Source organism: Cygnus atratus, chromosome 6, assembly GCF_013377495.2.
Source record: "Cygnus atratus isolate AKBS03 ecotype Queensland, Australia chromosome 6, CAtr_DNAZoo_HiC_assembly, whole genome shotgun sequence".
Classification (NCBI taxonomy): Eukaryota; Metazoa; Chordata; class Aves; order Anseriformes; family Anatidae; genus Cygnus; species Cygnus atratus.
In genome coordinates this window covers 35,187,260-35,214,532 of record NC_066367.1, presented here as the reverse complement: position 1 = coordinate 35,214,532, position 27,273 = coordinate 35,187,260, and the positions used below count along the sequence as shown (strand labels likewise).

The window sequence follows — 27,273 nt, the reverse complement described above, 5'->3', positions numbered from 1 at the left end:
GGGTAAATTGCATTAGAGGGTCTAATATAAAAAGAATTGTACTTCAAAAAATAAAAATAAAAAAACTGAAAATGAACTAGAAAAGAAAAATAAGGCTTACAGCATATGCGTGATAAGGACAGTCTAGACATCAGTGTATGAATATTGAATCATAAAAGCTGAGTGAATAACACAGTGATAAGATCAAGTATATTCATGAAACACAAAGCTGCCAAAAAGAATCCAAATATTTAAGAGAAGCAAGAACGTGTGTGTAGTACAATTAGAAGACTAATTCCGTAACAAGTTCGCATAAGTTTTCCTTTGGGTATGTTTCAGAGACAAGGAAAAAAAGAATTAATCTTAGTTCCGTAATGAAAAATGATATTTTAGCATAAGATGGTGTGTTGCTTGAGGAATACAGCAACAGAAAGAACCTCCTGGGTCATGAATGCAGTGTCTGGTATTTCAGGGGCCTTTCCATATGCTGTTTTTCATGAATTTATCATGATCCATGTTGAAAACATTTATTTTTTGTCCCTGCTGCTTCCATTCAAAGAGCAGTACCAGAGCCTGATTGCGGTGATAGTTGAGAACCTTTTCAGCCCAAATGTATTAATGAACAATTTATACCCATTTATACTCTTTCCCCACTGTTGATCCTCTGATATATTCATGACTGCCCGTGGTTTTCCTCTCCCAACACTAACCAACACAGAAACTTGCAGTCTGCCCTCAGGTCGCAGCTCTCTGTTCCCCTGCCAGTCCCTGAAGCCCCTCTCCAAGCCTGCTCAAGTCTGGGTTTATCCTCCAGGTACCCGTTGGGTGGGCACAGCCACAAACATCTGCATTCAGCAAGAAAAGGACTCACTGGTGTCCTGGCCCTTCGTCTTTGTGGCTTTGTCTGTGGGAAGGACACATCCTGATGCTCCCAGAGCTGCATTTGCTTTTTCCACAGGCAGCATGGCGCTGGTAGCCATCCTCTGATGAACTATTTGACAAGAATCCCTTGTTTCAGATTGTTACGTCCCAAACTGACAGCAGAATCCCTGCTATTGTTCCCTAAGCAAATTATCATGATCTTAGAACCACAAACTTCAGGCAATTGCTTTTATTTAATCTGGCTCTGTATCACTGGTGCTTATCAGCACTGTGTGGTTGGCTAATTTTAACGTAGGGTGCTAGGATGTCATCTGTACTCTAGCATTATTACAAAAAGAGCTGTACAGGATTTGTAAATTACACATGCACTAATGAAATGTAACTGGGAACCCACTGCAGCCAAAAGGCCTTATTATCATCAAAGTGACTAAAAATAATGGCATCTAAATACATGTTGCTGGATGTGAATCTAGTCCTCTTCCATCATCTCAGGAAAGGGAAGTCTCACTGAGGCATCTTCTTAAATCCATTCTAGTGTTCGACAATCCCTCCTAGCCCAAAAATATGCAGAATTAAGAAAGTGCAAGCTAAAAACAGCCAAAACATGTAAGTTTAAGAACCAGGTGTGAACCTGGTGTGAACCCTGTGTCAGTTGAGGAGGAACTGAAAAAAAGGTTAGTCAGATCAATTGGTTAGTTCCTTCATTAAAAAGCTATGCAAGAGAGGATAGTTCCTTATATCATTCCTTTCGGATGAACTATGATGAGCAGTGTATTTCCTTGAACACAGAAGGGATAAATGAAGGCAGGATTTTATTACTATGAAACCCTGCGGGAGCAGTTTGTCCAAAAAGCTTACAGCTCCTCTGAGTCTTTGTCAAAGGTATATCATGTCAGAGGAGATGCTATCAGCAGCATCTTGGGCTGATGGACTGCTCTCCTTTGGGCCTGGTACCTGGGCGTCAGAGGAATAGGAAAGTCAGCATGAGATTGACATGGGGGTATTTGAGAAAGCAGGGGGGCTTTTGTGGTAGAGCTGGATCTCTGCTTTGGAGAGGTTCTTCCATGGGACGTAGGGAAGAAAAAAATGCTGCCCTGCATGTCTCTGGGGGCAGAAAGAGAACAGTGAAGAAAAGGACCTAACGCAGCGCAGGATGAATTGGCATTACGACCTAGGCCTGGGGAAAATAGAGCATCCTAAAGGCACTCACATACTTGTGCTACCCTGCATCTCTACAAATCTCACGCCTTGCTCTGCAGCTCCATGTCTTGAGTTGTGGGTCTCCTTGTGAGCTTTAAAGCTTACTTCTGCTGCTTCCCCTCCGTTTAGCTTCTTCCTTTAAATCTTGCAGCAGAAATACTGCGCTTTGACAAATACAGGTTTTTGTAGCTGTGTTAAAAATGGAAAGCTTGGTGATGCTCATTCTTCACTGCCTGCGTACTTCATAAACCAATTCACGTTCAGAAAGGGAGACCAGAGTGGGAACAGAATTTTACTTAATCCTAAAGCAAGCTAGGAAGGACAAGAAATGAGGATCCCTGTTCTTTAGTTCTTTACATTTCCTATCTGGAACATTAGAAATATTGATGTTCACTGCTTTATGATTTTTCTTTGCCTCCTCACCTCTTCCCAAGCAGTCTGCTACAAATCTAACCAAACCATAAATGTACACCCTGCCTTCCGTAGCATGTCCTTCAATACTTCAAACGTTTCCAGGGGCAAGCTAACTCCATTTTCTCCCCAAAGGTTTTCAGGATCAGTTACTTAAAGTGAAGAAAACAAAAAAGCCAGTAAAATAGAAAATAGATTTATTTACCCTCAATGTTGTTGTTATATTTTGTGTTTTTCCGCTCGTGAATTCCCCTGGCAGGTTTCAGAGATCAGCAGTAGAGCAAAAATGTTCGGGGGCACGGAGGTGTCTGTCAGACAGGCAGCAAGGAAGCTCTGCACTCGAGCTGTGAGTGGAGGCCAATTGCTGCTGTAATAATCTGACTGATAATTTAGTGGAGGGAAAAGGTTTTAAGTTTTAAAGTCAGAAACATATGGCAGTCAGCATCTCTTCTTAAGCAGATTTGTTGGAAAGTCTGGTGTGTTTGACGGACTCCCGGCTGGGAAAACTGGTGAAAGTAGTTGTAGTGTAAAACCTGAGACAAACTATAAGTTGCTTCTTGTCAGAGCTGGTTAAAATGAGAGAAGAAATTTGGATTTTCTCCCTGTTCCAGTTTTAACTTTCTCAAACAGTTATTGACAGGGGACCACGAAATGTGTCTTTTGAGAAAACTCATTTGAAAATAATCTTTTACTTGATCAGCAGATCAACTTGATCAGACAGCATTCGTACCCAAGTGAGCGTAAGGAGTTGTGCAAGTGGAGGCAGTTTTAGCAGAGTACCTTCTCAGAGAAGCCCTTTCTAAAAGCACAGCAGATGGGATGAGGACACCAGCAAAGTTGTGATAGACGGTGTGAAAAATAGAACTGTGTGGAAAGAATGAGGGATGAGATGTGTGACAAGAAATATTTTTGGCAGAAATGGGCTATGTGCAGTACTTCAGTTATAGGTACTGTAAAGAAAATGCAACTGCTTTGTTGGTAAAAGCCATCCCCATGATACTGCAATAATTTAGAATCAATGAAATGCAACAGTTTTTGTAAAAAAAAAAAGGGAGCAGATAGGCTGCTTTTATTCACTTTCCTCTAATGGATCTCACTTTCCAATTTACTGTTGCTGTTCTCCAGCAGCCTTTACTGGCTGTGTGCAGGTCCCGCTATTCCAGCTGAAGCTGCTGGCTATCTGTATCCATTATGAAAAGAGTGCAAACAAGCCAAATCCCATTTGTGAGTCAAATAGTTATCATCCGGTAAAAGCTACCGGCTGTACAGCATAAGACAAATATTTGAGGAAGAAAATTATAGGTTGTAAAGGATGGTCGATCCATGTTTGCTTAGAAAATGAAATGTATATGTCGATTTTGTGCAGATAGAAATATTAAATAAACAGATAGCATATAATCAGCCTCAGTTCCAGCTCCACACCTCGGCATGCGGCCCCATTTCAGGTTACCTCTGGGGAAATTTCCTTGTTTGCATTCTGAATGGGACTTGTTCTTGGAAGGATGTAATAGATTTAAGGACTGGACTAGGGACAAGAAGCCAACAAAGCAAGCTGCGGCCAAAATGTGTTACCTTCCTATTCACAAGGGCACACAAGGCAGAGAAATAACCCACAAACCACTTAGCAAATGGGCAGATTTGGACAGTGGATGATTTATCAGCCTCTAGTCAGTCTGCGGATTGTGTGGCCTATAGAATTCTAGGGAATATCCTCTGATAATCGTGTGACGCCTCTTTTTTTTTTTTTTTTTTTTTTTTTTCCAATACAGTAAGCAGTAACTTTGGGTGGCAGCCACATCCACTTTTCTCCCAAAGTGTCCTCTTTATTTTGACACCAGCAGCCCCTGGTTTCAGATGCTGATGCTGGCTCTTCATATTTTCACCCTAGACCCCAGTAGAACTTGATGAATAATGATCAGACAGATTAAAACTGCCCACATATTAAACTACAGACTTCTCCTTTTCTTTAGGACATTCCCAGTCACTTGAATCCAGCCCTACAACAGAACCTTTCTCTGTCCATTTTTGGGTTAGTTTCTGATCCATCTGCATGTAGTTTTGAAAAATATCTTCAGATAAGCTTTTACAGCTGTTTTCCACAATCGTTTTCTTATTTTCCTGTAGGGAAAAATGTAAAAATGTTGTTCATTAAAATACTCTTTTTTGATTAGCAGAGTAATTGATACACTTCATCCAGCTTGAGGCTGAGAAGTTTCTCTTTTTTTTTTTTTTTCAGTTTGTTTTCATGTTGTTACATTCTGGAAATCATTAGTGTATATTTTTACAATATTTCTTCTAGCTGTTAGCATCATGCCTTGCACTGATGGTATGTATGTAAGCAATAGATGGTATGTATGTAAGCAATAGATGCTATGAAGGACTTCAGTAGTAATGACATACATTACGCCCAGTGTTTATCCAACAGTACGTGTCTAACATTAAATTATTGAGCCAGAATACATGCCCATTGATTACTATAAAGGTTATATGCATATCAGTAATTCAAGACAAGCTTTCAAAAGATCAACTGATATGACAAATAGGGAAGACAAAGATGTTGAAATCTTTCTCATAATCTTTTTTAAGGTTTTTATGACTACAACCTTTTTTTTTCCTTTTGAGGTTTGGTGTTTATTTATTTATTTATTTATTTATTATTTTTTCCAAATCATTGCTTTAAATATGACTGATGTGTGAAAAAGAGACATCTAAGCAGAACAACAGTACACCTAGATAATATATTTGTGAGCAACTTTCGGTAGAAATGGAATGCTGATTTATTATCTTGCCAAAATACAGTTTTCAAAGCAAGCATTTCCCAATGTATTATGTCATATTTCCAACAACAGCTAGTGAAAATGGTGGTGATGTTTCCTTCCTGAGAGATGCATTTGCACACCCACACATATATATGCATATATATGTTGTTAAAGTTTGTGATATAGGAATAATAAATTAGCATTTATTAACATTTTGCTCTAAATAATACTATTTACAGAATTGCTACCCAAGTGCCAACAGATGAATTGCCAATACAAATGCGCCATTACCAGGAACGGCACCAGGTGCTACTGTGGAGATGGATACGAAACAAGCAGTGATGGAAGAAGCTGCACAGGTAAACAAGAAAGATGCTGTAGGATTGACACACGGGTTTCTTAATGGCTCATCGATGGCTGTCATGTGCAGGGAACAGTGGTGGGCTGCCAGCTTGGGTCTGGGAGCTATGCAGGCAGGCTAACAGAAGGCTGGTGAGCATGGATGAACTGTTGTGCTCACAAGCTTCCTTCCCAGCTTCAGTGGTGTTCATCAGGGAATGAGCACGAACTTTTGGGATCAGGCAGAGGGAAAGAGCCCCCCACCATAATGAGGGTCTGGACTTCCCTGCTGACTCCTTGATGTTCCTGTGCCCATGCCCCAGCAGCAGCTATTCCTAACTTACTGGGATGAAAGCATCCTCAGCCTGACCAGAGGAGTTGGGCAGTCTTTTCCTTTTCTTTTCCTTTGCTCAAATGAGCCTACAGCTCGTTTGTGTGAGCCGCTCTCCAGACCTCACTGCCAGGAGACCTGGGGAGACTTGCAGCATTTCGCCTCATGCCCATAAAGTCACATCTAGATTAGAATTTGATAAATGAACCCTCCCAGATCATACAACTTAACAGGGAATGTTATTTTGGCATAATTAAATGTGGGCTGAAATTGGTGTTCTTTTCCATTTTTAAAATATATGACTTTTTAATTCTCTATCCAGGTATTTGTTTCTTGTTTTATTTTTATAAGCAGATTGGAGTTCTGTTGCCTTATGTATGTGCTCACTACCGGTCACTCCTCTACACGTAATAGTGCTAAGCCAGATTCTTCATAAATGTAATTTATTCTAAGTTCTTTTGTTCTATGGTTGTCGTGTTTTGTTATTAAAATATATCTGAGGAAATAATTTCAACAGCAGTTTTTTAAAATGTCAATTTATTACTTAAACCCTCAACCACTGTTAAATAGCATGTCTTGAGTTTATGGTATTATGCCTATATACCCTACTTGAGAAAACTGTTCTTTAGATTAGAGAAATATATAGTTTTTGATGTAGTGGATGATGGTTTAATGTAGAAGTTGTGAAAGTTCATTTAAGGAACTGTAAGACATTTCCAGCACAAATAGGTTGAGAAGGATAATCAATTTTCTCCCTTGAAATGTTGTTTCAGCCACAGCCCCTTATAATTTTAAATACAAGTGTTCTCTAGTACTAACAAGAGTCCGGATGTCTCCCTAACATGATGTAGACATTGGATGCTAATTGAACAAATGAAGGTTTTAACTTTAAAAATAAACAGCAATTTAACTCAAGGACTCCTGGCCTTCTGTTTAGTTTCTGGGGTAATTTCAACAGCCAATGTTGGTGATAAGGTCATGGCTTGAGAAGGGGAATACATAAATACCATAATGATTACCCTAATGATTTAATGGATCAAACTTTCCTCATAGATTTTTTTTTTTTAATTGTTATTTATTTATTTATTTATTTATTATCCTTAAACAATCTCATTAATGTTCCTTTAGATTTGAACGAATGTAATACATATGGAAGCTGCAGCCAGATGTGTATAAATACAGATGGATCATACACTTGTAGCTGTGTGGAGGGCTACGTACTTCAGCCTGATAACAGATCTTGCAAGGCCAAAAATGGTAGGTTTTAACATCTTTTTACCTTAATGAAAATAATTTCTGTTTTGGTCCTGTATAGACAATATATATGAAAATATAGATAGAAGAGCATATAGAAGATATGGACTTGAAGTCCTTCACTGTATTACAAAGAACAACACAACAACCGTAGAACAACTTTTCACATATTATGACAATACTCCAAGGGAAATATTAGAAGTTATTATATGGTTGTTATTAATTAAAGTGAAATACTCAGTTCAGCCAAGATTAGAATAGTCCCCAGTTTCCCTCTTCATAAATAAATCAAAGGTTTTTCCTCACACAAACAAAATAAGCTGTTTACTCTGGGAAGACAGCAGAGGTAGTGAGGAAGCAGAGGAAATGATCACAAGGTAATTGTACCCTTAGGATGAAAAAAGACATGAGATTGCGTTGTCCTTGTAATATCCTAAGAGGTGAATTTAAAAATACACATATTCACACTAGACTTTTTTTTTCTTTTTCTTTTTACTTAGTGCATGGTTTCAGTAGCAATAGTAAATTGGTTATTTGAGGAAATTAGTGAATTTTGTTTAATGAAGCGATACTGTACAAAGTGTTTTCATACTCAGCACATTGACTTAACAATGTTTTTATATTAAAAAAACACTTTTTTTTTTTGTTTGTTTGTTTTTACATCCGTGATGATTCAACACCCTAGTATAAAGCTGTTTGTTATATACTTTTCGAGTTTTTCTATTTGTAGCTATTTTATCATCATAAAATGTGAAGGTCCACTGTTTTTTTGAGGCTACCTCAAGTTAAGAACATCGCTAAGTATGTTCTGACTTGAGCACCAGTAAGTTACATGTTCTTGTACTGCTTGTATCAAGTTTTATATTGTTCCACACAACATGGCTGAGCGATTTTTATTTATTTATTTTTTTTTAATACACAGATAAGTGTTGTGAGACAAGAAAGACCACGAAAAGTAAAAATATTTTAATGCTTTTCTTCCTCCACTGCATAAATGTCAGTATCACTATTCCAGGTCAGGAAATTCTCATGTTGCCAGCGTTGGGCTTGAGATGAACCTTTGAATTTCCTTTCTTATATCCAGCAGAGTGTGTAACTCAGTGTTGTAATGAGGTGTCAATGTCTTGGTGGTCTTGGTGAAATAAATCAGATCATATATTAACAGAGAAGAACTATTCTTCTGTCTTTCTTAGAGCTTTTTCATGTTTGCTTTATGGTAGTTTTCATCTTTTCTGTTATTTTCAGCATGGGCTCACTAGTCATTAACCAGAGAAATCACTTCAGTATAGTGCAAATCAAGATCATGGCACTGCACAGATATGAGTGTTGCTCATTATGTTGGTTTTGTGTGTAATCACAATTTTTCTTTGAAGTAAGGCTGGATTCAATTATCAATATGTTGAACAGTGGAGCTAAACTCTTCATAGAGCACAGAGGTCAAAGAACTTCCTGGCACAGTGATGATGGTGCTTTTAGCAGAGAACGCTGCAAGAGCTATAGTGACCCGTAACAGCTTATGTTGTTTCCCAGGGCACAGTTTACAGTGTGGAAAATAGTGGCGTTTCCATGTACCAGGATGTAGCTTTCCTTAAGCATTCATGTTCATAGCCTCACTGATGATACAAACTGCTTTTCACAGGTTGCTGCCTTGTAGGATAAGGTTCAAGCAGGGTCAAAAGCAAGGTGCTGCCCTGCACAAATAAAATAAAAAAAAAAAAAAGATTGGGGAGCAAGCAACGAGGAGCCAGTCCTGCCGAAAAGTATCTAAAATTGTGTAATGGATCACAGGTCAGAGATTAGGCAATGCCATCCTGTTGAGCAAGGGGAGAGGTACAATCCTGGTATGTATAAGCAGCATGATGACTTCAAAGTAATTCTAATGCTTACTCAACACCGGGAAGTCATCAGCTGGAATGTGATATCCAGAGAGGGACATCATGCAAAGCAGATGTGGACCAGTAGAAGAGAATCCAGGGAAAAGGTTGTATCTAAGGGAAAAAAAGGAAAAAGATCTCTTAGAAAAAATAATCAACTTTTTAATTTCCTTAAAAAGCCTAAGGAGAATAAGGATGGAAAGAGCGAGCTATCCATTTAGTCTGCATTTGACAAAAGCAGTTGTCAAATTCATAAAGAAAATGAACTAAAGAATATTTTGTGTGCAAAAGGTATGAAAGATAAGAAGCAATAGAGGTTTAAGTTAGCTTAGGCATTATGTAAAGCTTTCTGATGTTAATAACAGCAGATCTGCTACGAATATAAATTGCCATCCGTGGTCCTAGGTACAGCACAAGAGGTAACTATGAGCCCTGTGCCACATTTTTGTTGCCTCTGTAACCTGAGTGAGAGGTTTCTGAATCCTCACAAGAAGAGAAGTGGGGGAACTCGTGGAGGCCCAGTTCCCAAGGTGCTGAGCAGGGGAGCTGAGTTTGTGAGCTGTGGCCTGCGGGAGCCCTGTCCCGGTGCAGGCGGCCTCTGGAGGCCTCCTCGGCCTCTTCCACAGGCCCGAAACCCATCCCCGCACAGCGGCCTGGCCTCGTGTGGTACCGTAGGTACAATTTGCAGAGCAGCTCACACAAGCTGCTGTTTTTCTACCCTTCAGGCAGCCAAATGCTTGGCTGTGAAGGTGGGGAGGTTCATTCCTCATTAGAGCCTGCATTTTTCTTCCTCAGCTCATTTACATAACTTTGGAGCCTGAAACTTTTAGCTGCACAGTACCTTTGGGAAGGATGTTAAAATAGGTATCGAAACAGCTGGGGGCACACCATGTTTTTTTCTCCTGACTTTTTAACCACACTTTATTTTATGAATAAAGAAGCAGTTAATGACTTCTTCTAAGGTGAAAATGAAACAAAATGTAGCTTTGCTGAGCAGAGTTTTGGAAAATCTTTGTTTGCCAAGTTTGTATGCCTATACTCTAAAGCCTGCATTGGATGGAAAGGATATTTAAGAAAACAATCTGACAAAATCAGAAATCTTTAGCTGGTGAAACAAAAAATCACCTTCTTCTAAAATTCCTGATATATTCTATACTCTCATAGGCCATCTAGAGAGAAATACCATGTGAAAAGAAACATTTGTCATGTGACTAAAGAGGGCTGAAGTGATAATGATTAAAGTAAAAACCTGTTTCTGACATTCATCACTCTTAAATTTATTTCACAAAACATTTTTCTTGTAAAATTTCACAAATCTAAGGTTCAAGGTTTTAGAAAGGGTTTTAGTTTCAAGGGTTTTAGTTTCAAGTTCATTGTAGGACTGTTTAAGCACTGAAAATTAATTTCAGAATAAAATTTGACTGCATTTTATTCAACAGTGCTAAATATTTTTCAGACAGTTATGCAATACATGCATTGCTAAGAGCAAAGGACTTAAAATCTACCTCAGGAGAAGGTTTTTCTAGTTGCTTGTAAACATTAATTTAAGATTTTTATCCTTTCTGTATCATAGTAATGACAAAAAAAAAAAAAAAGCTGGCATTTCTTAAGATTTTCTTTCAGAGAAGTAGGACTGTTGGTGGCAGAGCAAAACACCTTAGTTTCTCATTTGTTGTGACATCAGTACTGATCTGTATTTTAGACAAGATCAGGGAGGGGGAAAAATGCAAGACTTTCATCTTTTCCACCACTCTATCTTAAACATAATTCAAAGGAAGATGCTTTCATTTTAGTCAAGAGGGATGAATCATAAAACTTCCCTGGATTAGAGAGCTACTCACGTCTTATCTTTCCTATTTAAAATAAATAAATAAATAAATAAATAAAGGAAAACTCCAGAAAGAATAACACACATGAAGTCCAGTTATTTGAAAAGCTGCAGTCAGCTCACTGCAACTCATCTTAGATCTGTCCACTAAACTTTTAAGCTTTGTAGATTCTGTTCTTGGGAAACAGACAAGTAGATTTTTATGATGGGGAAGACGAGACTTTTTTTTCAGCTTCTCTTTCTTTTTTTGTTTACCTTATACAATACTTTAAAGTGCTTTAAAGGAACTTTTTATTTTATTATTCTTTTTTCTTTTTTCTTCATGATAATGCCATATATTACTCATTTTTAGTAAGTAATAATGAATCAGTCTTTATCTGAACAACATTGAAATAGGCAAGCTAAATACCCTACTGTGAAAAAGCATGATTAACTGATTCAAGCCCTTCAATTATTTCATGTATGGACTGCTTGAAAAATAGAATTTCAAGCTCAATAATCTAGTTTCTGGATAAGTTCTGCACGAACACAGATGTGTTTTAATGTTTACTAGTGCCAGCTAAGCAGAACCTCTTAGCAGTGCCACAAGTACTTGTGATTCCATTGTCTGGAGCCAGGTTTGATTACAGCTGTTGCTCAGGAGTGTCAGTGCTAATTCTTTTTCATAATTCCTTTATTTCTTAGACATTAATACTGAAATACAACCTTTATCTAGAGTTCAGTGAAGCATTAAATCCTTGTTACAGTTTCCAATACATAGGTTCAAAACACTGCAAGAAAGGATATGGTTCTCCATGACAGCCTTGGACAATTGAGCAACGAGGCTGGTTCCTCATCTGCAAACAGCTCCTGAGTATCTGCTTCTTCCTGAAGGCTTTACAGATTGCAGACAGTGGTAATATCTTCCTTAATACAAAGTACAGGAGCAAAAATGTTAATAAGGAAATTTTCACACTGCTGCTGGTTAGGAAAGGAGTGATGTTATTTCTGGGAAGGAAGCAGCTGGTCACAGAGCTGTTAGATGTAAAAAAACGTGGCAGGAGGCAGACACAAACACCTTTTGTACCAGTCTGGAAACTCTCCTTTGGGGTCAGAGGGTGGTGGAAACAGAAACTCTTAAATTCTCTTCTTCTGATGGGTAGCATAAGTTTATAAGAAAGGGAGGGACAGACATTTCCATACACAGGACACCTTTCAAATAAAATTGCTTATTAAAAACTTCATTGCCTTCTTTTCTGGAGAAAAAAAAAAAAAAAGCATGGCTACAGAGCTTCACTTGTGGCTTCACTTGTGCCTCAACACTTTACAAGAGTTTGTTTCACAAATAAGTTTCTTCAGTCTTTAAAAATCTTTGAAAATTTTCAAAAAATTGCATGGATTTAAATGGTGGTAGTAAATGTAAGATAAGGACAGTCAGTAAGTTAGAAAAGTAGTAAGTTATACAAGTGTGGTTTTGCAGATTTCAACATGTGATTTGCTGGGGAGAGAAGTATGCTCCAAGGTACTGAAAAACTATAGGAAAGAATGAAATTCGCTTTAGAAGGAATGCATGCTGGTCCATTATAGAAAGTATTGTTTTAGGCAAAAAAGTAAACAAAATATCACAAAAGAGATGTTTAAATAAAAGCACATGGTACCAAAGAACAGAATATAAAGCCTACTTCAGTGGATTTCAGTAAGACCACTGAGCAGTGTATTTAATAAAGCATCTTTTCTCTTTAGTCAGACTTGCTGATGAAATATTATTTGTAAATCCTTTTATTTTTGCATTTTTCCCCATCAGGTGAGGACCTGATATTGCTTAGCAAAATTTTGAAAACTGTATGAAGTAAAATGTTGATTGAAAATATTTCATTTTAATACAGTGTTTAAACATTGTTTTATTCTTCTGAATGTGAGCAGATTGCTTTAGGCTGAGAGCTCTTGGGGTGAGACTTGGCAACACAAATATTTTTTTCCATATGCTTGGCAACTGCAGTGTGAGTTTCTATGTTTTAGGGTAATTTTTTTTGTTTGTTTGTTTGTTTTTAAGTACAACCTCAGAAGTGTGTCCACTTGACATTATTATTCATGTGAACATACCTCGTTGCAAAATTAGGCATCACTGCTACTCCAATTAACCCTGAAGCAAACTTAAACCATAAAATTTGCATGAAAGTTCAATATCATCTTCCTTAAAGATGCAAAGAAGTTCCCAGAATTCTTTGTGGGACCTTGTGAGTCAGTATTTCTGCTAAAAAAGTCATCAATAACAGATTTAGATATTCAATGGGACTTAGTCAATTTGGGTTCCATATAACAAGCATTTATTCTTTTTATTTGAAAATTGTACTTTTCATCTGGAAATATTGACAGCACTGACTTGTTCAATATTTCTTCCACATAGTCCATCTGTTGTCACCTTTGGCATATAAATAGGTGTGAGTAGTTCTTGAACTACCTTCCTTAGGTCCTCTGCAGAAAATCTATATCTGCGGAATATTATAATATATATTTAGAAAATCTAAATGCAGAAAATTTATATCTTGATTTGTGTAGCTCTTGCTTACTCCTTACTTTAAAACCTGCTGCTTGTGGTGGCAACTTTCAGGAACGATTGTTTATACTGAAATTAATCAATGGTTTGTTGTAAGGAGCATGCTCCAGTGTGTATAGTTGGTCTAGTGCAACAACAGCTGTACAGGGAAGTCAGTGACTCAGAACCTGAGTCTCTTTGGAAAGTTCAGTCAAAGCAGAGATCCCTTCTTTACAGGGGATAAACATCTGCTTATATAAAAGAGTTACCTTCCTCTGTTAAAAAAAATTGAGAAGCTACACCAAGTTGCCAGTTATATTCTAATCCTACCCTAGGAGTAAAAAAAATAAAAAAATAAAAAAAGAAGTAGAATCCTGGCAATGTAAGCTTGCAGCCCAGAAAGCCAACTGTGTCCTGGGCTGCACCAAAAGTAGCGTGGCCAGCAGGATGAGGGAGGGGATTCTCGCCCTCTCAAACTCCTCATCATACTGAGATTAATATTAATTAATACTTGACTAAGTCAGATGCATAATTTCAAACCAGCCCTGGATTTTCTAGGCAGGAATGCAATTAAAATACACCGAAAGCAAGACCAGCTGCTTTTGTGCCCAATAGCACTCATCATATGCAAAACATATTTTAGCTCGATGAGTATTGCTTGTTCCTCTGGGTGTACAACATACCTTTCTTTAATTGTAACTTGAACTTGACCTGGGTGTTAAGTCATTATTCTGTAGCATCACTTCAACTGAATATCTTGTACTTTAAATTATATATTCTTCACTGTTTGGGTATTATTGTTCCCTTCAGTGTTCACACATTGTTCAAGTATTTTTATAAATTACTGGCAGGATTTCCATTCAAAGTAATTCAGGTGAATGTGAATTGCTTCTTCATATTTTTTGTTTGTTTGTTTATTGTGACCTGAATGTTAACCCAATGGAAACTGTGCAATCTCTGTTCCCTTTCGCTGTCGGGATTCTCCACTGCATAAAGCTTTCTCCCTTGCATTGCACAGTATTAGACCCAACATTTGCAGGTAGCCAGGTTCCATTGCATTGGGTTTGTTTGCTTTGGTGCTTTTTTTATTTTATTTATTTATTTATTTTAATATTTTGTTTTGCTTTGTAGAAGCATTCACTCAGTTTTTCTCTTACTTTACGTAAAGTAAGAGAAAAGTAAAGATATGAAAAGTACCTCACCATTTCATGCGTACTCATAAATTCTTCAGGTTTTACTGCCCTCCATTCTTTTAGAAATGTCAGTAATCTGGATAGAAATAATTTGCATAAATGTATTTCTTTTTATGACTTGGGCATGAAAAATGTTGCAATAATGATACTTGGAATTAAACAGAAGCTGTGGGGCTAGGGTAATTAATTTTCTTTAGTGATGTGAACTATTAGAACAGCAGGATAAAATAGAGTAGTAATTTGGAATATATGATAGTTATGAAAATAAAAACAAAACCTATTTATTATATCTCTTAAAACATGCAGGTAAGAACATTTAAAAATTACGTTAAAACTGATATGATAAATATGCTATACACAGTCTGTTAACACTTCGAATTCTGATTTGTTTTCAGAGCCTGCTGATAGACCTCCTCTTCTTCTGGTTGCAAACTCTGAAACAATTGAGGTATTGTATCTTAATGGAAGCAAAGTGTCTGCCCGAACCCCTGTAAAAGGATCTGCAATTTTGACACTAGATTACAGCTACAAAGAGGACAAAATTTGTTGGATTGAATCGAGAGATCTTTCAAGTCAGCTGAAATGTACCAGGATAACAAAAGCTGGGAAGTTAACAGATGAGTGGATAATAAACATTGCTCAGTATCTTCACAGTAAGTATCTGACAGTCATTTAGCAAAACTGTAGTGTTTGCTGTGACCTGGTGCAGGAGATGTCAGTAATATTTGGAGGTTTGCTGTCGAAGATAGTCTTAAGGCATTAAATATTGAAACTCATATTGAAGCACTTTTATGTTTCTCATTCCAATAAAAATTATATGTATGCAATGTTTTTTAAAATGTGCATTTTTATAGTTTAAATATAATGTGTAGAACTTACAAAACCAGGGCGGTACAACAGAAGAACAAGTGTAAAATGCATTCTCTTCTCTGGCAAAGTAGTGTTACATAAAGCTTGAAAATGTTTTTTACTACCGGGATAATATTGACAGTGAATGAAGAAGAGACACATGCTTATCACATTTGCTGTCAGCTATCGTAGGTATGTCAGTTCTTGAAAATAACAAAATATTTCCTGACACTGGAAACAAATTGCTGCCTTTTTTGCAATTAAGAAAAAAAAAAAGACTCATAATATGGGATTAGTCTTTTGCATTACAACGTTACTTCTCAATCATCTTTTCAATTTGTGGACTGTTATCTTCTGAAGGAGGTGTTCATCCGCTTACATATTTTTATGTGAACAGACTGCAAAATAGCATACAGTCCAAAAAATGCATTTTTTTTTTCACAGCAGAATTATCCACAGATCAGCTTATAAAACACAGCACCAAGGAGTGCAACGGTGGTATTAACCTGGCTTTTGAAAACTCAGGGCTAGATCCTCCACTGTTTTGCTTTGGACCTAAGAGTTAGAAAAACACTTTTAAGTAGAGATGGACATCAAAGATTAACTCTGAACTGATCTCAAACTCTCTGACCATCAGGTTCAGAAATACTCAAATCACAAATTCAATGGTGATATAATATTGTGCGTATCAAAGTAATCAATTTGTTGTAGAAAATGTGCTTTAGACTGTCAAGATAGCTGCTGTAAAATGTGGTTATTTCTGCAGAGTAAAGGGTTTTTGTTTACATGTATTTTCAACCTATTTCCTAATTATATATTTACTCTATAGAAAATTAAATAGAAGAAAAAAAAGAAAGAAAGAAAAAAAAAGTAGAAAGGGGTTCATTTTGTTTTGGTTTGCTCTACCACTCATTGTGGCAATATTACTTCTAGAGGTCTCTCTTATCCTAGATGTAAAGTATAGTTGTACTTCATTTTGCCTTCTTCCTATTTTATTTTTTCATACTCCAGATATCTAAGAGCCCTAAGAATCTTGTTGGTAGTATTTGATTGTGCCTTTTTAATTCACTCTATTATTGATATTTTCTTTTCTTTTCCTGTTAGTAAGAGCAATCAGATTAACTGCAGTCCTTAGCAAAATCTGTTTTGTATTGAACTGTATGTGTGTCTGTTCTGTCACTTGTCTTCATCCTCAAAGTGGATCCTAGCACTATGGTTTGTGGTTCTTTCACCAGTTCTCTCCTACGTTCCTCTCCCTCTCTTCTTTGCATGTGAAGAGAATTGCTAATCTCTGTGGTGTTCGGATCTGCATTAGCACATCTGTTTGCAAAATTAAGGCTGTATTATGTGTTTGAAATGAATACAGTGCCTGGAATTAATGAGCTAATCATTTTTCATAGTGTTCGTACACATCAGCCTGTGGACTCTAATATTTTCCTGAAACTCTAGTGTAATTGTTCAGTCTTGTTTAAATGAAGAATTGTAATTCCCACAGACATGCACCGACTGCAGAGAATTGTTCCAACCTTTTCTTCAGTTTTGATATGGAAACGGTGCTTGGAGGCTTAGAGAAACATTGCTTGGAGCACTGATTGACAAAATCCAGCAGATTTAGCTGTGGTGGTGTTTCTCCCAGACAAGCATATTGACAGGCGCTCTTCTTGGATAACTGTGGTGGAACCACAGCAGTCCCCATGGTCTGAACGTATCAGCTCCAAGGTGCTCGGTGCACTTTGCAGGGCAACAAGTAGTGTGAGAGCTGCTTTTGTCCCGCTCCTGCTCCTAGCTCTGCGGTGCCCAGTCTGAGCAGGCTGGTTCACTGGGGCACCTGCGGCATGGGGCAGCATGGAAAACATGCTGCTGATCATGGGCACAGTAACATCCAAAAGGTTCAACCAGAGCTCATCTGTCGCAGATTTGGTGTTGTGGTGTTATTTTTTTTTTTTCTTTTCCAGTAGTCAGTGCAGAAATTGTCCACCTGATTAATATCCTCCCTTCCAGACATACACCTGGAGTTATTTCTGCAAGGGGTCTGGTGTTACTATTTTTCTTATATATGTCTGTACACATGTATAGGTCATTTTGTGGCTACTGCAAAACTGAGTTTTAATCTTAAATTCTTCCTTTTCTTTCCTCCATCTTCTGCTACCCATCATGCACCTTCTGCTATTCCTCTTCAGTGTATAGCACCTGCATCGGGTGAGGCAAACAAATTCATTCTGCCTCCTGGTGAAGGATTTCAGCCTGTGCATTTTCAAGTGCAAGTACATCCTCTGACAGCTCAAGCCAAATAAATGGTTGTGCCCATGGAGTTAGTCAAAGGAAAATGGAAGGTCTGTTCTTCATAGAAAATAACTTTTTCTTTATTGTCTAGCCACAAAGAGGACATTCCAAAAGGAGAGGAAACAAATCTTAGCAGTATTTGCAGAATTTTGAATTTCTTTATCCCAGCCTTCTAATCTGTTTTCTTTAGCTATCTGGAAGGAAATATGTCGTGTGCATATGACACAAAAATTGGTAGAAAAGTCAGTTATACAAAATGATTGGGACTGCTTGAAGTGGCCTTATTCAAAGTGCTTTTTTAGTGAAGGCAAGTAAGTCCTGTAGTTGGGAACAAGAATGTAGGTCCTATTTTAAGATGCGAAACTACCTCTAGGAAAGCAGACTATGAAAATGAGTTAGTGTTCATGGTAGAGTATATAGTGTAAGGTAGTCAGCAGAATCTTTGGATTCACACAATAAAAGAAATTACGATGCTTTAGTATCCAGCATTTTCCCTTAGAAGACAGTCCAACATGACTTCATTTTGGCACATACATGTCCTAGATGGATACAATCAGATTCCTTTGAAGAGCACTGCTAACTTGGTCTGCATCTCAGGTGTCGTTTGCTGAAGCACAGCAGTTTGACATTCCTTGTGCTACTTCTTAAGCAAGTTTCAGTCTTGTGAGAATTATTATATCATCGATAAGGTTTTTGTTTGCTTGCTTGATAGGTTTATTCCTTTAAATAAGAATAGGTTTCTGTGGGCGTGGCAATGTCAGTACAGACAATCTCGTGTTAGCCAAGGCCAGGCATTGGCATGTTGTTTCACCTTTGTCTTTTCTAGACCTAGAAGGTGTTGGAAGTTAAGCTGAAAATTTTCCTTTTGGAAAGATTTATGCAGACAGTGTTGGAGCCAAAGAGGCTTTCAGGAAAGACTCTCAGATAAGGCAGCTTGTGCAACCACCGTCCATAATAACGGGTGTGCTCTTTGACACTTCACACTATCTCACACCCACTTCCAGTTAGTACAGCAAGACTTCCAGGAACAATCATTTATGTGAAGTGCTACCTCGAGGACCAAACTAGCAAAATTTCTTTTTAATGGAATGAAAGTGGAAAGTCTCTCACAATTTTCTGTCCTCCCAAACCTGTGATGTGCAATACTATGCTCATGTTTGTTGTTTTTTTTTTTTGTGTGTGTGTTGGGACAGGGAGGCAGCAGGAACAGCATCTTCTGGATGACAATCTCCTTCTTCCTCACTTGAATAGGCATTTTTCGCCTTCATCATTATGGGTACCAAGCACTTAATGTGCTCTCCAAACAAGCACCAGGCAGCACAGCCTGGGTTTCAGCCACTATTCTGCAGAAAACTCTTCTGGGATGCTGCTTCAGAGCACGAGATTTTCTGCTTGGATGGTATTTGATTCAGGTTTTCTTGGCATTTAGTTATCACAGTACTCCAGTACAAATCCTGAAATAGTTGTGTTTAGCTTTGCTGCTTTGTGTTTTATACCTCCTCAGTGCCACCTCACCTGGGAAGGCACACAGGCTTTTCTGTTTACAGATCTGCTTGTACGGGACTGATCTGGATGAAGAGAAACGTTAGGATTTGCCTGTACTGTTTCAGCTGTAATCTTGCTGACTTCTCCAGCCTGCCCTACTGCAGGAGCAAGGAGGCTTGGTAGTCTCTGGTCGGGAGCAGGAACTGCTTGTTGCAAGCCAGCATCTTCTCCTTGCCTGCATGAGCCTAGGCCAAGGCTGACTTTCTGGCTGATTTTTTGGGTGCAGCTGCTGTGAGGACCATCAGACAGGGAGCCCAGAGGATTTGACCAGGATCCAGAAGTGTCTCTTTGCTTACATTCCTGTTTTCTTCCACATTTCTGGTCCCCCCAGTTGTGCACTCACACACATACACGTTTGCTTTTTCTTCTGAGTTTAGCAGGGAAAAAACAAACACCAAATAGCTTCTGAACAAAAACAACTGAGTAAGGATTAAAGGCATGAGGGCTAGGAAGGTCTTTGAGGCTGTCCATTTTTTTTTTTTTTTTTTTTTTTGCCTTTCTCTTTGGACTTTGAAATCATGCAGACACAAACAAACATAATCCCAAAGCTCTCCCCTCCCCAGACCTGCAAGACTTCCTTCCAGTGATTAACAACAGCTATGAGTGTTGTGCTGTTCAGAATAGTTAGTCATTTACCTTGGCATTTATGAGTCTCAATCATCGAAGGAAATGCTAAGCACTAAGGATGGTGCTTCTGTCAGCAACCTTCCTGTGAAGTCTGTATGAATATTCATGAGAAATCAAACAAAAGTTTGGCTTACTCAGGAGGAGAGCAACTGTGAAGATCTGGGGGGAGGTGTTTATTCCTATGTGAAGCCTGTCCCTGAACTTGTCTCCAGACAGGTGTTAGAGGCTGTCATTATAGTTGTAGACTGTGATTTTTTTTTTTTTCTGTGATAGACTGTCTATGCTTACAGAGTTCCTAGAAGACAAATAGGAATGAGACAGCTTCATGACAAAGGTCATTTGTACTTCAAATCACACTTTAGTAGTGCTCAGAGCATCTAATAGAGTAATTGGAAGCAGAATGGGGTGTGAAAAAAGTATCCTAAAGAAATACCACAGTATAGTTGGAATCTGCTTGGCACTCCTAGAGCCCTGGAGCTGACCTTACGTTGTGGTGCAGTTCTGGAAGGACTGGACAAATGCTGCTTCTGGGACAGTTTCTCCAAAGCTTTTTTTGTTGTTGTTGTTGTAGTGTCACTATCTCATTTTAGATAGAGCCATCATTATACTTACAGAACTGTCACACTTTTCTCTTGAGAATCATGTTTATCCAGCTTGAATTTTCCATCTCCTTTTACTGCCCAGTCATTCGGTATCATGAAATCCTACCATTATTCAAAGCTGACCTTACCCTTTACTATGGCAACTTTTATTATTATTATTACTATTATTATTATTATTATAGGACTTTATCACCTTGTTATTCATGTCCATTTCTGGGTGACTTGCAAATGTTACCTGGTACAAGTTCTAGCAGTGCTGTGGGACTCAGTGATCCTCAATGGGGAACCAGCTTTGTCCCCCAACTTAGGCAGTTAAATGGGGCCGTCAGTGACATACGTGTAAGATTACATCTTTCCTGAGTCTTCCCTCATGACTTCCTGGATGGCTTTTGGAAATAGGGATTTCAACATGTTTCTGTGTTTACTTTAATTCCCGTGTTCTTTTAGGTAGTCCCCTTCAGCAGACACAAGTGCAAATCTTTAGTTGGAACATCTTTTACTCCATGGCCTGAGATGGGAAACACTGTCTTTGCAGCAGGGGCTCCCAGGAAATGAGGCAGAACATAATTGGGGTCATCTTGATGGACATGGCATAGGCTAGGAGGCTTTGCTGCTGAGATTTTTTTTTAGCCTAATACATTCATTCCCCATTCTGGTGGACCTGGACTTAGAGAACTTTTGATCGGGTGTGTGATACAGCTTTCCTGGTGCTCTATGGACTTTTATTTAATGCAGCAGCAGTGCTATCTGATAACTGTCCTTCTGCGTGTGGTTACTTTGCACTTTGTAATGATAAGACTCCTTTAGAGACTCAAGCTTTATGGAAACTTCCTTTTATCACTCTGCTCCCGTCTTTAACTCCTGCCTAATCTTTTCTGATTATTGGTTATACACAGCCTTTTTGATGATAATCATGTTTACCAGAAGAATAAGGGTAGTTCACATCTGTTGCGGTTTAACCCGGCAGGCAGCTAAGCACCACGCAGCCATTCACTCACTCCCCCACAGTGGGATGGGGAAGAGAATGAGCAAAAAAGGTAAAAACCTTGAGTTGAGATAAATACAGTTTAATGGGAAAGAAAAGGAAGGGAAAATAATAATAAAATAATGATAAAAGAATGTGCAAAGCAAGGGATGAGTAATGCAATTGCTCACCACCCCCTGACCAATGCCCAGCCTGACCCCAAGCAGAGGCAGCCCCCACCCCAACCAACTCCCCACTGTTATTGCTGAGCACGATGCCCCATGGTGTGGGACGTCCCTTTGGGCAGCCTGGGCCAGCTGTCCTGGCTGTGTCCCCCCAGCCCCAGCCGGCAGGGCAGCACGAGGAGCTGAGCAGTCCTTGGCTCTGGGTGAGCCCTGCTCTGCAGCAACTGAAACATCACCATGTTATCAACATTATGCTCATCCCAAATCCAAAACACGGCACCATACTAGATACTAGGCGGAACATTAACTGGATCCCAGCCAAATCCAGGACATCTTTGGCTAAATCCATCCATTCAGCCTTTCTCAGAGGCAGGCTCAGAGATTGCCTGAAGACTGAGGTTTCTGTTCCAACATGAACATTGAGTTAGGTATCTTCCATTGGCCATGGTAGGCATTGCAAATCCACAGCCTTTTTCTAAGAATAGTATTAATACCTTCAGCTGTATATTTCAAAACTTGATGGTGTTTGCACAAGAGTTAAGCTATAACCTTTGATATCAGAGACCCTAAGAGGACTGTGCATGCATTAGGAGCTCCTAAATGCTAACCGTGAAGCATGTCTGCTTTTGGTGCTTTTTGGGTGCAGTCCATTCAGTCTGAATTGGGGGCTTATGCTGGCTTGAGTCGTGTCCCTGTAACATTGCACTGTGCATTTCTGAGGCACAAGCTTCCGTAGTAGTAGATTCTGTGAACTGGCTGGATTTCCTGCCAACATTAGGTTACCTGCACTTTTGAAATAAGAGCTATTTATTACCTGCTTGTTAATTGCCAAGAATGGATTTTTTTTTCAGTCATTCAGATATAATACTACTATTTCTTCAACCTTTGTTACTTATCCAGTTTCTACAATTGATCTTCCATTGACATCAGTCAAAACCCTGCTTCTGTTCTTATCTGAGCTGGCATGCTGTCTTTTTCTTTTCATGTGCTTTTCAGTAGTCATGCCCTGGACACTTAATTCTCAGACTGTGTGCAGAGAATCAAATGTCTTATCTCAATGGTATTGCTCAGTGCAAATTTTTGATTGCATTATTTTCTTTTCTTTAAACTCCTGGGCTCTGCCTCAGACAGTCTCCTGAATAGTGTCTCTGCAAAGCCTCCATCTCTTCATCTCCTTATTCTCAGTTCTGCATTGTAGAATTCCCTTTTTCCCAATCATCAGCTTGCTAGCTGACCGTTTTGGATTTCCATCTTAGTTTCATTATTGTCCTAACATTCCGACAGAACCGGGTGTTGTTTGTCATCCCTACATCACAACCCAGCCTGCATAGCACAGCTCTTGTGTGAGGGAGGAGTTTCATGAGCAAGCAGACATCTCCCACAGCAGCAGAAGGATTTCATAAAATAAGAACAGAGAGTTAATCAAAATATTGGTAATCATGTAAATTTATCTTTATCAAACATAATGCTGAGGGATCCTTTCTCACTGATCAATTCTTTGATTGTACTGTTTGTAAAACAATAACATTTTGTACTTTGTTAACAAAGTTATGAAGATACAATGGAATAATTCTGGGGGCTGTAAGGCTCTGCTGCGTAGATAACTAGATTGCTGCAAATATAAAATACACAATTTTATAGTGAATATTTTACAAATGTATTTATATCCTTAGGTATAAGAATAATGAAATAACAGTAAAAAACAAACAAACACAAGAATCACTTTTCTGAAATGTGGAATTAAATAATGCTTGTTGTATGTGATCAGACACACATTTTCAAGGCTTCAACATCCACATGCACCCTGTTGACTTCATTTTGTTTTTTACGTAGTAGCAACTGGTACTATTCTTTGTAATATCGTTTTCACAACTGAACTTGTTCTGCTTCTGTAAATTCACTATGGACTTCAGTAATGGGTAAGCGTCCAGGGAGATGCAGACATACGCATAGCGCAGCCTTCTCTCTGATTAGGAAAGATGTTCCCTCGTTCCTCTGATTCCAGTTCTGGCTGAGTGTTTGTTTGTTTTGTTATTTTTGCTGTCTGCTGAAACCAGAAAATCCTTTTCCTGCAACGTGCTGTAAATGAAACAGGGACAGAACAGCATTTCCTTTTACAACCAAAACCCCCTTCTGATCCTATGCAGGATCTAAGGAACTGTCTAGCCACAGCAATTGTTAAAAGTCTTCTACTCTTTCTGCTACGGCTTTCAGGCTCTTGAGATGTCCTCAGTATTCACAGAACACTGTCTTCTGCCTTTCTTCTAAGGACAGAAGTGTATACAGGAGATACACAGGAGGCATACAATCGTAATCTTCCCATTTCAGTGGAGTTGGCTATGAACTTGAGGCTTTAGGCTCTTAGAAGCTAACTTCAATGACAATAAAAGATTTAGATTTTTAACTTAGTATTAAATATCATCAGCTAATTATATATTCATGAACTTATTTCATCTTCTTTACTTTTTATTTATAAATGTCACATTTTTTGATGATATAGCTAGTGTTTTTTTTCCGAAGTGGAGATATTGCTTTGTAATTTCTTGTCACACAGGATGCCAATCAAGTTTACTTCTGTTAGAATAATTGACAGTAAATTTGCTACTTACTTCAAGATATTAGTTTATTCATGCAAACATTTCATTCAGACTTCATAAAAAAAAAAACAAAACAAAACAAAAAAAAACCACTAATGTCAACTCAGAAAGACAAAAAATAAAGAAAACTTTATTTTTACATAATCTACTTTGTATCATGTCATTAAAGTTAGTTCTTCAGCCACCTTAAGACTTTTATCTGAGACACAAATCATAGAAGGTTCATTGCAATAACATCACAGTAAAATTAAAAAATATCTTCCTTTAAACCTTTTTGTCTTCATAGTAAAGAAAGGGGCATAATCGTTGTGTTTTGCAACTCCTACTTTGATCTAACACTTCGTACTGCTGCAGGGTGAAGTGTAAATAAAGGTCATGCTTTTCATAAATGAATGACAAATTGCATTAATTGAAGTAATCTGAAATGAGAAGCTACATCTCTGATAAAATAAAAGCCTGTTGCAGCATCTTTGCCACTGCTTTTTAGGAAATTATTTGAAGTACATCAGTTTGGCCTCTGTGTAGGTCTGCTTTCGGTACTTACTCTAGCCTGGGTACTTCAGTGCTTTATTGTAGCCTGTGATGGAGATGCACAAAGGAGTTTGCCTGGGTCAGAATGTAATAAAGTCCTTGCTCTTTCCATAGCACTTTATCAACGGCTCTTACAGAAAGAGGAATTTCATGTTTGCAAAAGCTGATAAAACTGTGATTATTATTTGCACTGTGGTGGGCATGGCAAATTAAAAATATCATCTGAATTGGTGGTTTAATATATATTTTTTATTATTTTTTTAACTTCTTTGAATGGCAGAAGCAATGTCTAGCTCAAAAAGTATAATCTGTAGTTCATGGAAATATTTTTGTATTCTCACTACACAGAACTTAAATTGTAGATTTCTACCCAGAATTAAACAAATTTGATTAAAAGCTTTCTTTTGACTTCAGCTTTGGAATAGAACCTGAAATGCTGAAAACTTTATGGATCATGTCAATATTACTAAATAAATAAAACAGAGGAACAAATCTTATGCTTCTCACTATTTGTCAGTTAGGTTGAATAAAATAAAATCTTGGTTTTGCTTTACGATTTTTAATGGTATTTTTAGTAAAACACTCATTCTGAAATTGAAAAATGACACTATTTTTTTTAAATGGATTAAATAACTTTTGCTAAAGTTAAGTTTAAGCTATGTATATTCTTAGTTCTGATAAAAATAATAAATATGTTTAAATCTTTGTAAGTTATTTAATGAGGAGGACGCTATGGAAAAGGGATGGTCTGTCTGCACAGAGCTGAAGCCCTGCATTTTATCACCATGTCACCAAACAGCTGCGGTTTGATGTGTTGGGTCAGGCATTCACCATGACGGTTCTTGAGCTGCTGATAAAAGTTTGAACCGTCTTTGCTTGTGTAATTGCATAGGATCTCTGTCACACCATGTAAGCAAAAATAATGAGCTGATTGCAGAGTACATGGGGATACCTGCCACAATTTGCAGTTCCAGAGATTCACTCCTTTTGGCATTTTTTGGACTTGCTTGTATGCCATACGAAGATATTTTGCCTATGTGATTTTTTATTTTATTATATATATATATATATATATCTATATGGGGAGGTATTTTTATATTTACATATAGGGAAAGAAATATAATGTGTTGGAAAAATCAATGCTGTTTCTCTTCTAGTTAGGAATATCCTGAAAATAGTATGCATTTTCATTTGAAGACTCTTTCAAGGATATACAGGTTACTCACTAAGTCTGTACAACTGGTTGCAAAATTCAGATTTCTTTCCCGTGGTAATAACCATTGCATTAGCTTCAGAACTGAACCCTTTGGGAAAAGAGTTAGCAAGAGGTTTTGTTTGTTTCTTTGTTTTTAATTTAAGTGCATCAAGTAACCCTGTGTCTTAAGTCTGGACAGTTAGGCTTTTTTGGTCAGGTCAAATATAACAAATAACAGTCTTCTCCTCAAAGGTTGCTATTTTGATATTGGACAACATGGAATAATGGAATAAATGGACGGAAAAAAGAAATGGAGAGGAAAAAAGAGAGGAAGACAGGGAGGATGAGATCACGGTTGCATGAGTATGCGTTTGTTATAGACAGTTGGCAGCCAACATTGATAGGCATGAAGGGTTTTATTTGTTTGTTTTGATCGAACTGTAATATGAGGCATCTGACATTAGTGAATGCTATATGGTGGCTTTGAGTGTTTTGCAGAATTACAAGTATACCGAAGGCGTCTCATGGTGACAGTGATTCCTCTGGGTTGTGGGAATAGTTAGCCATGGATATGATGATCCTTTCTGAAGGATTTCATTTTTAGATTCAGGGAAAAAGGTGAAGCAAACATTAATACTCTTTAATTTAAGGAGCATTTTCCTTTTCTTTCCTTTGCAACACCGAAAAAAAGAGGTCATCTCATCTAGTGAGGTACATGCTATGACTTTGTTTTAGAGATATGTGGCACAAAGAGCTCGTATTGCTAACTGTTCAGGATATATGTTTATGATTAAAGATTTTAAATATTTTGTAGTATTCTTTAAATCATAATTCTCAAGCTGGATTTAAATTGGACTCAGTATGCAGATTTTAATTGTATTATAATCTAGTTCTTTAAAAAAATATATATATATTAGCAAAAGATTTTTATTTTTTGGGGGGAAAGGGTAACATCTTGTCCTTTACCCCTAATATGTTTGAGATGAAGATGTGCCCTTCTGTGCCCAATATGAGTATTTCTGATATATATCAGGATGAAATATTCTATGGTCAGTACTACCTACTGATTAAAATTAAATTGAATGTAATAATGCCCTTTGGTGAAAAGACACAGATTGATTTATAGCACTGGGTCATGCCATGGACTGCATATTCATATTGTCTAGACCATACATTGCTAATTGCAGCTATATTGGGCTCAATATGAAATTCTACTGCAAAATTATGACCTGCATTTTACCTGCAAGAGACTACAGCGTGCTCTAGATCCTGTGAACCAGTTTTGTCTGACAAATGTCACCTTCTACAAAAAACGTGCAATATGAATTTC

The 27,273-nt window shown here is 37.9% G+C and overlaps 1 protein-coding gene across 1 annotated transcript in view; it reads left to right on the top strand.

Moving 5' to 3' along the window:
• LRP1B (LDL receptor related protein 1B) overlaps window positions 1-27,273 on the top strand; it is a 509,529-nt gene that overhangs the window by 175,155 nt on the left and 307,101 nt on the right. The window contains 3 exon segments of the mRNA XM_050711674.1: window positions 5,471-5,590; window positions 7,030-7,158; window positions 14,961-15,218. Of these exon segments, the coding sequence (XP_050567631.1) occupies window positions 5,471-5,590; window positions 7,030-7,158; window positions 14,961-15,218 (507 nt within the window).